General features: G+C 38.9%; 2 protein-coding genes across 2 annotated transcripts in view; one reads left to right on the top strand and one right to left on the bottom strand.

Moving 5' to 3' along the window:
• Nucleotides 1-612: 612 nt before the first annotated feature.
• Nucleotides 613-7,058, bottom strand: nop16 (NOP16 nucleolar protein homolog (yeast)). Its single transcript, XM_051400268.1, has 5 exons — nt 6,864-7,058; nt 6,065-6,173; nt 3,665-3,740; nt 2,215-2,321; nt 613-1,113 (listed from the first exon to the last, which is right to left on the bottom strand). The coding sequence occupies exons 1-5, from the start codon at nt 6,968-6,970 to the stop codon at nt 970-972; spliced, it is 543 nt and encodes a 180-aa protein (XP_051256228.1). The 5' UTR covers nt 6,971-7,058; the 3' UTR covers nt 613-969.
• Nucleotides 7,059-11,200: 4,142 nt separating this feature from the next.
• grk6 (G protein-coupled receptor kinase 6) overlaps nt 11,201-12,161 on the top strand; it is a 56,063-nt gene continuing 55,102 nt past the window's right edge. Inside the window, exon 1 of the mRNA XM_051400267.1 lies at nt 11,201-11,463. Coding sequence (XP_051256227.1) covers nt 11,412-11,463 — 52 coding nt within the window. The 5' untranslated portion in view covers nt 11,201-11,411. The remainder of the gene's footprint in view (nt 11,464-12,161) is intronic.

Here is a 12,161-nt window from a genome sequence, read left to right as displayed (position 1 = left end):
TGACTGAATCGACCTCCATCGTGACTCTTCGGCCTCCAAAAGACACAGAACCTGTTTTGTATTTGAAAACTGGAATTCAATTGTACCACACCAATATCTGCCTAAATACTTGTCGAAAGGGTCTCTTGTGCAACGTACTGCAGTATCTATTTTGCCACCAAATGTACCTTTAGTGAGTTAAAGTAAAAAAGTAAAAAATAAAACTGTTCTTTGTTTTCAGTAACATGTCCTTAAAATTGAGGTAATATTTTAATGAGGTTTCTTGCTCTCAGACCTAGACCTTGTTATTCTAACCCAACTGTTAACAATTCATTGACACAAACTGGGTCAATATGTTAACTGTATTATGTGTTGATGGAATTTTCTACATATTTTAACGTAGCTGCAAACATGTTTTCAACGCAAAACAGCACAAATCTCCAGTGCAGTTCCAAACACGATGCTGCAGTGAGATTCCTACCCGGATATAAACATCAGCAAATGGATGCTTCAACTGAAGATCTAAAAACAAGTCCTGTGTGACCGTGTGATGATCGGGAAAACATGGAAAAGACGGGAAACACCAGAGAACACCGCAGTGTGTCTGTAAGAGGAGAAAGAAAACACATCTGCTAGACGAGCTTCAGGGTGTTTAAATGATACATTAAAAATACATACAAATCATGTTTGACGTTCAGAACATACAGTTGGAATCAGGACAATATTGTTGACAGGGAGGATAATAACAGGGGTGAAACGTCCAAAAGCACTTTAAAAGTCCTTAACAAGACCCCGAAGTAGTGCTTGTCCCCCAGTGCTCCTGGACATCTCCACTTCCTGTCACCGTCGGTTACTCTGATTATGGGTCCGCTGTCCTCTGACGCAGTATGAGATGTCCTGTCTGACCTGCTGACAGTGTCTCCAAAACGAGGTCCACCTCATCCTGATGCAGAGAGTGATGTAAAGTCCAGAGAACGGTTGACGATCCCTCTACTGGTCGGTCGGCTGCGGAGGAGCTAGCGAGCTGATGAACGCGTTATAGTGCTCCTGGTGGCAGCGTTTGTACTCGTTGATTTTCCTCTTGATCTGTTTGGGCGTGTCCTGGTAATAGTTCTTCTCATCTCTGGCCATCTCCTGCAGGGACGATAAAGAACGGGACAGTTGGTTTGGTCAAAACTGAGACGAATATTCGATTGTTTTGGACCTTTCCTGCGAACTGAGACAAATACAGAACCGTTCCTTCCTTTCTCGTGTTAGACATTGTTAGAGGGCGGCTATACAATTAATTGCCGCAGTCATACGCAGGTAACTGACTCAGCTTTTCAGAATTTAAAGTCAAGGATGGAAAATTTTCTATTGAAAAGATATTTTATTGCAGAAAAACTCTCGCACAATACCCTCCTGTTATTGACTGATTCTGACTTGGCAGTTCTCCCAGCGATGACTCAGTCCCCGTTTAAAGAAAACTGTTGAAAATCCATTTGAATGAGGCCCCTTTACTGATAAAAGCTCAAGTAATTTAAACTTCTGCCACTCGCCGCTCTGAGCAATAAAAACTAAAAAAAACACACTAAGCTCTCAGCTCCGTTCGTAATGTGCACCAGCGTGTCCCTTCAATCTAAAGTCATGAGAAAAACAGAAGTCAGCAGCTGTGAAAAAATATAAATATATATCACAGAGCTGAAACCTTATTTGTCCTTCAGCTGTGCGGCTTTGTTCAAAACTTTTCAGAACCAAACAGACGAAGGACGCGTTATCGGCTGCATGCAAGTTAAAAATATTCAACTGACAAATTAACTTTCCTCTGCAGCGACTGAGCACGTCCAGGACAAAGAAAAACATCTCGGACCTTGGCACCCGGCCCTGATAACTACTGACATCTGAGAGTCCTTGAATACACCATCACGGAAACATTTCATACATAATTGCTTAAGTGAATATCAAACCTTGATGTCTCATGTAAAAGATTAAGCTTCAAACTACCCTCATCCTTGTACGGTCGCCTGTACATCCTCAGCCGATTGTGAGCCACTGATCCTTCGGCTCCATAAAAATCTTTCAGTTTTTTCACATACGTGTTACTAAGCTTGTGTGAGAATATACTGAAGTCAGTGGGGAAAGTCAATCTTAAGCTTTGGATAATGCAGTTACTTTAGTGGGGTCCTTTCATCTCCCTGCTCTGTTATTGTGTTAACGTCGTACAGGACCCGCTCAGGCTTTGGTTCATACTCTCACCTTGTAGTTGTCGTTGTGTTCTCGGATCATGTACTGGGCGTACTCGATCAGGTCGGAGGATAACGTCTTGGAGTCTTTCTCTGGACGACCGGCCTCCTCCTCCAGCTCTGTTCAAAGCCACACAAACACAAAAGGCAGAACGATTCATATATCGTCATCTTGCTACACGTAAATATAAAGGATATGAAATATTTAACGCAGTGTTAAATGTACTATGGTATAAATGGAGGAATAAGAGTCATTCGGCGCTGGAGGCAGACTCAGAGCTTTTATGAAACTGTGCATAGGACGTTCTAAAAGTGAAGCTTTCATCCAAATTGGTCCAATTAGGCTGCAATTACATTTAGTGTCCGACTGAATAAAACGAAAAGGTCCTTGGAAATGGTGCGAAACAGCCTTCATGAAAAGACGACTAGCAAGAGTTGTGACACTGAGCGAAGGCGAAGGAAAACATTTCACTAAAGAAGTGCATTCACAATAGTGCACGTTCTGACTGGAAATAATGGCTGCTTCTGTGGGATTCGCTTATAAAAGGCAACGCAAGCTTTCATACGGACTTTTTTTTAATGAACTCTGGAACCCCCCCCCCCTTCATCTTGCACTTCCTCAAATGTGTGTGTCAAAGTGGAAGAAGCTTTTTATAGTAGCTTTGTTGCACCATTGAAATCCAAAAGTCCCCCTCCACTTCAAAATACGTTTTTCCAACTCATTCCAGTTGGATGTTTGAGCTTCACTGTGCAGAATAATGCAGAGTTTGACACTGCAAGTATGTTTTCACATGAAAAGTTCATTGATAGTCGGATTTTAAAGCGGCTGGGCCTACGACCAACACAAATATTCTGTGTACAGTGATGTAGAAATTTGAAGCCACAGGGCACATACATTGAAAACGGAGTTTACAGTGAAGTAGAAGACATCTTTTCTCCAGCAGGAAAAAATTACATATTCATAGATTCAGGAATTTTAAATGAGGTAGAAAGAGTAAATGCCTTTTTAAGTATTTTAATGTGAAAATTATACTTTCTTTGTTGGAAAAAAAAAACCCATATCAGACACACATTATTGTCCCAAGCAGTACTACATCTCTTAATATGTGTCTTGAGGAGATTTTTAAACATTGAATGAAAGGATGAGAGTTCCTTTCATCAGCATTAGAGCTGCTTTCGGAGCCTGATAGACTCATGGATCTCAAATTGGCCTTCTTTGATCGCCTGAAGAGGCCCATTGCACTTCAGCCACAAGATTCTTTTTTAAAGCAGGCCTGGGGAAGGGAGGATATATTTAGCGGTTCCATTTTCTTGTACCATCAGGCACTTTTCAATCAGGATCTAGCCCAGTATGGCCTGCCTGCAGACCTCTAAGCGGCAAGACAAATTAGCAAAAGCTGGAGAATAAAATTTAAAAGAAGTCATTACATTACTTTACATGATGAGGTTTCCAAAAGACTTACGGTTGACGACGTAGGGCTTGGTCACGATGTTTGTGGGAGCTTTAGTCTCTCTCGCCTCTCTTGCTACACCAAGGAGCTACAAGTGTGGACAAAAACACATTATGAAGAACAATGGAGGTCAAGAGCCAGTGTGTTTGCATTCTGGGTTAATTGATCGGGACAGAAGGCGATAAACATGGTCCCCCCCGCAGATCATCCATCTTCTTCTCTAATGTGGCATGACAAGTATGAAATGTGGGGTTTTCCATGAGTGATGTCACTTCAAGATAACACAGAGTGTAAGTGTCCGTGGCCCTGAGCCCAGAGGAGAGAAAAAAAATTAATAATTTATGGGTCGCACGCTGTCATAAGATAACAAACTTAACCCCGTCTCAGGCTGGAGGAAAACAAGCAGCGGCCCAGAGGACAAGACTAACTTTAATTAACCTCAGGGTGAAACTGTTACTGCAGCAGAGTGTTGGAGGACCAGTAAACAACAACAGAAAAACAATCACTCACTCACACTCACACACAGGGGATGGTGGAGTGATGGGCTGTCACGTAGCGATGCAGCAGGAGCAGTTAGGGTCGGGGTGAACGAGAATTATGGGGGCAGATCAATTGTCGGCTGTTAATTAATATGATAATTCAATTACAGCCGATCAATGTTTGGTCCATAATAATAACTTCATTTGATTTTCAAAACAACTGATTCATGTTCTATAAAAGCCAAAATTATGTTTGTCAAGTTATTTGAATGACAGCTGTTGTTTTCTTCTGTTGTTGTTGTGTTAAGAACAGTAATGCCAGTTAGTTAGTTAGTTAGTCAGGTCAGAGCTATGGAATATTAAATCATTCATCTCAGCTTTTCTTACCATCAGATGTGTAAAAAGTCCAGGTTGTGAACCTATTTATTTATATTTTTAAAGTTATCTTATTGGCAGAAAAATAAATTGCCTTGCTCAAGGGCACCTCGGCAGTGCCCGGGAGGTGAACTGGCACCTTCTCCAGCTAACAGTCCACTCTCGATACCGTGGGCCCAGCTGGACTTGAACCAGCCACCCTCCAGTTCCCAGGCCAAGTCCCTACTGACTGAGCTACAAGTTGCTTCAAGTATCAGTTTAACACATTTAACGACTCTTTAACTGAAGTTTGTTTTAAGGAGATTTCGTCTGGTTTCACATATGTTCAATCATCATACTCAACACTCTGTTTCCCCCTTGTGGCACAAACGCAAACTACAGCACATGAACACGTTTTAAAATTCTGCCCTGTTTGATACATTTACTATTTCCAATTTAATAATCAGCGCTTTGTTTCATCAACTCTGAGGGGGAAAAAATCCAGCAGCAGCCGAGGGACTCTTGAGCAACACAATCACTCAACCACTGATCTAGTGACTGACTATGATCATGGTCACATTTGGTACAAAAATCATCCATTTTAATATTGATTTTGTCTATGTATTTGTTATTTTTATACTTGAACCTTTATTGATATTTTGTTTGCGTTCAGTTCTATTTCCCTCAGGAAAACTAAAGTTCAATCTAATCTTATCAAGTGTTTCTAAAATATAAACTTCATCTGGCAGCTGAACATGATAAAAATCTTTTAATCTGTTGCAGAGTCAGATCAAAGTAATCGGCCGCTCCTCTGAACTGGTGAATTTGTGCACAATCACATCATAAAGCTGAAGAACTTAACTGACATGAGTGCAGCTGGATCTCAGATTTCCGACATGGAAGAAGTAAACATTCAACACTGGGACAAAAACTGCACCCGAACAGCAAACAGTTAAATTTAGATGTGTTTTCGGAGTGGGGCTGAAAATCCATCCCAAATTGACTGAAACTGCCCTGGTGACTCTCTAATTGACCTAATTTCAGTCACATCAGAGCGTTTGATAAATTAACTCTTTCATGCAGGCTGCCTAAACAGTAAATGAGGTCGGCATTGTTCAACACAGCAGCTTTAATGGATGTAATTACCAATGCCGGTGAGGAAAAGAAGTACTAAAGAAGATACCACGTCTGGCATGTGGTCACACTTTGAATTCAGTCAACAGGATACAAAGAAAAATGAAGCTAGATGTAAATAATGCATTGAAATAACTGGGTAGTGGAGGAGTCTAGAGGCTGAAGCAGGATGTTTCAGTCGTTTCAGACGCAGTTACAATGGTAGAATACCGTCACTTTACACCCTAAAACATCCCATAAATGGGAATGAGAGAAGATTAGCCATGAAATTGATATTCAAATCTGATTATAATGTAATTATTTATAGTTATTCTGAAGATACAGACTGTGGATATAAGACACAGTAGGTCTGACTGTGTAGAAGAAGTGTGTCTGCTCTGAAGAAAGCCCTCCTGGGTAAATAAACCTACAGGGAACATACAACAGAAGCACGGCAGTAACTTACTCTTTGTTTCTTTATTGGCAGCGTGCGGTTCGGATCAAAAGCCAGACCCATCTCCTGCAGGTTCCTGGTCATGGACTTCTTGTCGTCCCAAGCATTTCGGATCTGTGGGCTGAGAAAGAAAGTTAGGACACACAATGACATCAACAGACAACAAATAGGAAGTTCCAGTTTGTGCGGTTCTGTTAAATCATTACTATAAAAAAAAGGTACTGCTCTGTAGTTTTATATCCAAAACCACCTGTAAACATATTTTATCATCAATGTTCCACCCAATAAGAAGATCTATTATCTTTCTTTTTGTTTGCATACAAAGAAAAATCTTAACAATTCCATTATATTTAATAATTCATAATTATTTTTTGACTTGTGATAAGAACAAAACTGCCCAAAGTGCAGAGCTGTGAGTAGTTGTTATACGATAAAACACAAATCCGAGAACAATAATTAATCAAAATCCCTGAATTTAAAACCTAAACAATTTGTAAAATTACTAAAATAATAAAAAAATATATATAATAATAAAACAGGGGAATTAAAGGTGACAGGGAAATCGTAATGTCTGGGCATACTTCACTTTATTTATTATTTATTTATTTATTATTATTTGACTTTAGACTTCAACAAACATGCTCTGATGTTTAAACTACTAATCTAGTATCATTAAATCGTCAAACACGTATTTATAGACTATAGTATTTCTAACAGAGTAGTTATATTATATTATTATATTTCTCACATGGTGTCAACATGGGGGGGGGTTAGCCACGGCTTGCTAACATGCTAACGTACGCGCGCTTACTTCTCTATCCTCGGGTTGTATTTCTTGATGAACTTCTTCTTCAGTTTCTTTCGGTCCAGGCTGTAATCGAAGTTCTTTCTCTTCCCTGACTTCTTGGCTTTCGGCATGTTCGCGATGTGTCTTTCTTTCTTTCTTCCAGCACAGCGGAAGGTTTGTTGCTGGTGGTGAAGGGGGAAAACGTGCAGGCAACAGGAAGTAGACGTTTGTTTTGTTCCGCTCATGTGACTTAAGAGACCACGCCCCGTTTTTTTTTTTTTTTTTTTAAACAAAATAATTTTAATAGTAGAATATTAAAAAGTAAGAAAAGAAAAGAAAAGAAAACACATGTTATATATATATATATATATATATATATATATATATATATATATATATAATATAACAGACAAACGTAGAGGAAAATGTAGAAACTGTTTTAAAAACTGACTAAATAAAAAAATAATCACTTAAATTTACAACACGTAAGCCACAAAATATGTAAAAAATAATGCCATAGGTGTGTTCTAACATCACACTGAATGTGACGTAGTACTATTTCTATTTCCCTGAAATTTAATAGGTGACTATTTTGTAATAGTTGTTTTTAAATTGTGTCCTGTGACAGTAAACTGACCATGTTTTCGACCACTGGTTGGACAAAGTAAGACATTCAGTCAATATGTTAACTTGGGTATGGTTGCAAATATTCACTATTTTCTCATTATTTTATGGACAATAGCGAGTAATTGATTGGGAAAATAGTTTTAGTTGCAGTCCTAATGTACAGCATCAAGCATGTACTGAAACTTCACTGAAACTGTAATTCTTTGCTTAGTAAGACACTTACTGGAAATATTTTGGAGATTTCAACCATATCTTGGCTTGTATTCTCCTGTTTTCTAACTATTTTATTCATCTTTAACACATTTGTATAATCTATTTCATTTTATAAATTAAGATATTTAGGTCTATATCTTTTTTTTAAATGACACCTTGCATGTCTTTTGACTTAATGCTTAATAATAATCTTAATAATCTACAGTGTGAAAAAAAGAAAGAAAGAAAGAAAGAAAGAAAGAAAGAAAGAACACCAACTAACTTGCCACGTAAAGGAGGCCAATACGTGGACGTTGTGCCACAAACCTTTTTTAAACGGCTGTTTCAAAGAATAATGAACCTTCAACTGTATTTTATTTTATTTCTAAAAGGAATTCTGAGTCTAAATGCTGAAGAACAGTTAGTCCACAATACATTAATGAGGAGAACACACAACTTAAAAAAACATGTGAAACCCTTTACAGTTCCTTTTTCTTTACTTTCCCGCCTCTAGGTGTCAGTACAGGTCAAAAAGTTTCTCACAAGCTGCCGATCAAATACAAATACTGGTCACCTCAGTTTTTTATTCAGAATGACAGCAGGGTCAAATAAACAGCAGGGCCCAAATCTATCAGATTATTAAAAAAATGACTAAAATGCTCTTACCTGAAGCATGGTCCTTCTCTATTGTTGCTTTGTCTGCACAATAAATTGTCTTTTGGTACTAAAGTTCCCTTATTGTATGTTTTCTTTGATGTACGTCATCAACATTTTCTCCGTCCAGTCTTCTTTTTGTTTACATTTCAGCCAGTTTCCCATTATTTCATCCCTATTTGTCTACTTTTTGTCTACTTTTATTGTTTAGTTGCTCCAGGAGAAGACTTTTAAAAGTGCCTTAGCACAGAATATCATGAGAAAGTCACGCTCTCACAGAATCCTTTAATGGTCATACTGTTTACATAATCAGAATCAGTAATACTTTACTGATCCCTGTGGGGAAACAGTTGTTTTACTCACACAACGTTAAAGAAATAGTACTTATATACAATATCTAACACAAAATATAGAATACCACAAGTGGTAAATGAATAAAAGTGCCCTTGATTGATTGTTGACTGTTTATTTTATGTCTCTTCTATTATCACTTACTTAGTTTTTTTTATTTCCTGGTTGCACTGTGGGTCTGAGAGGACTGAAATCTCATCTGTGTGTATGACGTGCATGTATAGCATATTCGACAATAAAGTTGATTTTGACTTTGACTTGACTTTAGAATAGAAATGAATGTATACATATATGCATATAGTAAAAATAAAAATGGAAATAGACATAAAATAAGAGCCTAAGAAATGAAATAAGATAATAAGAGCCTATATACAAAGTAAATGTAAATGTAAACATATTCCACAGTATTGCTGACAGAAATTAAATAAATAGTAGTAAGTTGTAAGATTGTGGTGTTGCAGTTGCAGTTATAGATGATTACAAAGAATGACATAATAATCAATTAATTGCACATTGAAACATGTTGAAATTAACATAATACTACTACTTATAAAAATAATAATTTGTAATAATTTGTATTTGTTTTTTAAAAACCAGCAGCCATGAAGGATTCAAATATGATAAGGAACTGGTAACATAGGCTGTTCCCAGTTGTTTTCCTTCGTCCTGGTATGGGTAAGAGGCCTTTTAGTGTTTGTAGCTCTGAACAGTTCAGGTCACGCCGTCCTCCTCATCAATGAACAACTGCAGACACTGAGGGCGGGAGGATGGCTCCAAGTGGAAGTTTGGCACAGACAGCGAGTTTCCAGGAGAAGAAATCCCAGAGTGACAGATGATGATCAATAACTCTATCAACTCCCTCTGCCTGATATGATCTGCTGTCGTCACTCGGCACGGCAAAACAGTGAAAGTCCTTCTTAATGCACCTATAATGCACCGTGGCACTTTCATTGATCTGTGCAGGGAAATCCACTTTCTGCAGAATGGGAGATGAGCCACAAAGAGCAGCAGCTTTTGGAGTCAGTAATCTATCGATCTCTGCATTCGTAACAGTGCATCAATTCTGATTGATACATCCAGGGACACTGAAGCCTTTTTTTTGGCCGCCAAAGAGAAATTGGATTTTATTCATGTTGCATTGATTCAAAATAGTTGTGACCTATTGTGTCATTGTGAAATACAAATGGAGTGGGTGGGAATGTTTTTAGTGGCTATAGGTTATTAGCAGTGGATCAGTTAGTTATTGTGAAGTAGTAAATCAAACAAACATGGAAGTAAAGTGTTCAAAACTGTGGAACATCTTGGGAACTGTTCAAACATCAAGCTCAGGAAACATGTGAAACATTATTACATTATTATAATTGATAAACAGATCTATGTGGACATATTGAGCCCATGCACAGCTGGAATCATAATGCGTCATATCATGGTAATGATTAAAATACCACACAAATCTAGACAGTAGTGCTCTTGCTATGACTGCATGCACATTAAAAGATGTATTATTTTGCTTTAAAAAAAATAAAAAATAAAAATACCACAACAAAAATGGCAGGTGGAAGATGTTTTAAAAAATAGTAAAAAAGCTGGCTTGTTAGCAATCTTTTTAGTTTCAGCATTCTGCTCAAAGCTGCTGGGCAACTGAGGTTTAGTAGCTCATACTGAGTACAACAGTGCAGGTGGAGGTGACACGTCAAATGGCAGCTGTACAAAGGGATTTGATTTACATTGAAAAACTACTTTTTAGAAAATAAAAGCTTTTTCTGGAAGGACAACTCTCTTTTAACTCAAATAAATAAATAAATAATTCCAACAATGACGCGAACGTGAAGCCAGATTTTACATAATTCTAAAACATGATAGCGGGGGGTTTGATGGAATAAATGTATCTTAATAAAGTACATTTAAAATCAACGTACTATAGCTTTTTCAGGAGCTGTCAACTGCATTTCCCGATTATCTCAGTCCCAGAAAAAGACAGAAAGTTGACCTTGAAGATTATTTTATTAAAATACGATTCTATTTCCAAGGTCAGGAAATAACCTTTACGATTAACAACACCAGAGGTTTCTGTTCGATATCGTACACTGTAGCCTAATACACTTGAGAACCAAGTCTTTTAACAGTTATTTTATTTATTTTTTATTTTATTTTAGTAGGGTCCTGCAGCTACAGTTAGCCATAGCTTCCCATGATCCAAAAAACAGCTGTAGATTTTGAATGCTAACAATTTAATTTCAGTTAAAAAACACTTAACTGATGATAATTAGGCTGCTAAGTTACCCGAGAAGATACTAATTGACCTTGTATCACCTTGTATACTACAAAAAGAAAAAAGGAGGAGGGAAGTATGAGCAGAGTGAGAGGTCTGTCTGTGATATCTGTCTCACGTTAGGTGTTTCTTTAAACAGCAATTTTTTTTATAGCAGAGTGAGAAGTCTGTGTCTCTTCCTCCTCTTTGACAGCCGCTTTTTTTGTAAGGGCGGAGAGACGGAGGGAGGAGGAGGAGGAGGAGATTAGGGGAGAGGAGGGGTGCGGACTGTTACCGGACAGGGACTGTGCGAAAGCAGAAACAGAGGAGTTGAATTTTTCCTCCTTGGCTGGGCGGTGCGGAGGAGGTGGTGGACGGTGTTTAAAGGAGGATAAACTGAGATTGAAGCCGCCGTGGGGCACCGGGAGCCCCGTCTGCTGCTACCGCTGCTGCTGCCGCTGCTGCTGCTGCTGTGTAACCCCCCAGACAGCATCAACATGGAGCTGGAGAACATCGTAGCCAACACGGTGCTGCTGAAAGCACGGGAAGGTAAGGATGGAGACGGCGGTTTGACAGCTCCTCTCACCCGGTAGAGCAGCGGTCCCACGGCTGGAGGGATGCCCCCCCGGGACATGGGTTGATATAAACTGTTACTGCACTTCCTCTTGGCCGGTAATCAAAATCTTTTGATGATGCCGGTTCAATACGAACAGGATATTACCTAAAATACGCGCCGTTCTCTCGAGCGGATAGAGCGACGTGCCGAACTCCGTTTACAACGTTAGCAATTTAAAGTTTTCCGGCGTATCCTTCATCGTACATGCGTGCTTTAACCTGTCTGAAGACCGTGGCCAACTTCTTGGCAAACAGTGGTCAATTCGGCGCGGAAATTGTTTAAGTAAATCGCTTTTTTCTGATAAAATCTTTGCCTTCCTTGTTGACGGTGCTCGCTATGAAACTGTCAATAACACCGTTGTAACACGGTAACCACCTTCACAGCGGGGCTTGGTAAAAGACAGCGGGGATGCCAAGCAAGATCTAATTGAATATTCGTTGAAATAAAACACTGTTTATTAGCGTGTGCCGAATTGAACAGTGGCTCTCATAGACTTGTAAAACGCTGTCAGTATTGTGTACGTTGCTTAAAGTAAACCGACACACTTGTGACAAGCGGGCGCGTAAAAATGCCCAGATTCTTAACATAAGTTTGGCATGGCTCTGATTCTGTACATGGAAGGCGAAGTATG

Source organism: Dicentrarchus labrax, unplaced genomic scaffold (genome assembly GCF_905237075.1).
Source record: "Dicentrarchus labrax unplaced genomic scaffold, dlabrax2021, whole genome shotgun sequence".
Taxonomy (NCBI): Eukaryota; Metazoa; Chordata; class Actinopteri; family Moronidae; genus Dicentrarchus; species Dicentrarchus labrax.
The sequence above is the reverse complement of the archived record's forward strand: the minus strand, read 5'-3'. Positions and strand labels throughout refer to the sequence as shown.

Bases quoted from the DNA above. Each gene is read 5' to 3' on its own strand.
- nop16 (XM_051400268.1), bottom strand. From the start codon at position 6,970: ATGCCGAAAGCCAAGAAGTCAGGGAAGAGAAAGAACTTCGATTACAGC. The intron at 6,174-6,863 runs GTAAGCGCGCGT...TTTCTTTCTCAG, and splicing joins TACAACCCGAGGATAGAGAA to CCCACAGATCCGAAATGCTT. The intron at 2,322-3,664 runs GTAAGTCTTTTG...GGCTTTGAACAG, and splicing joins CAAGCCCTACGTCGTCAACC to AGCTGGAGGAGGAGGCCGGT.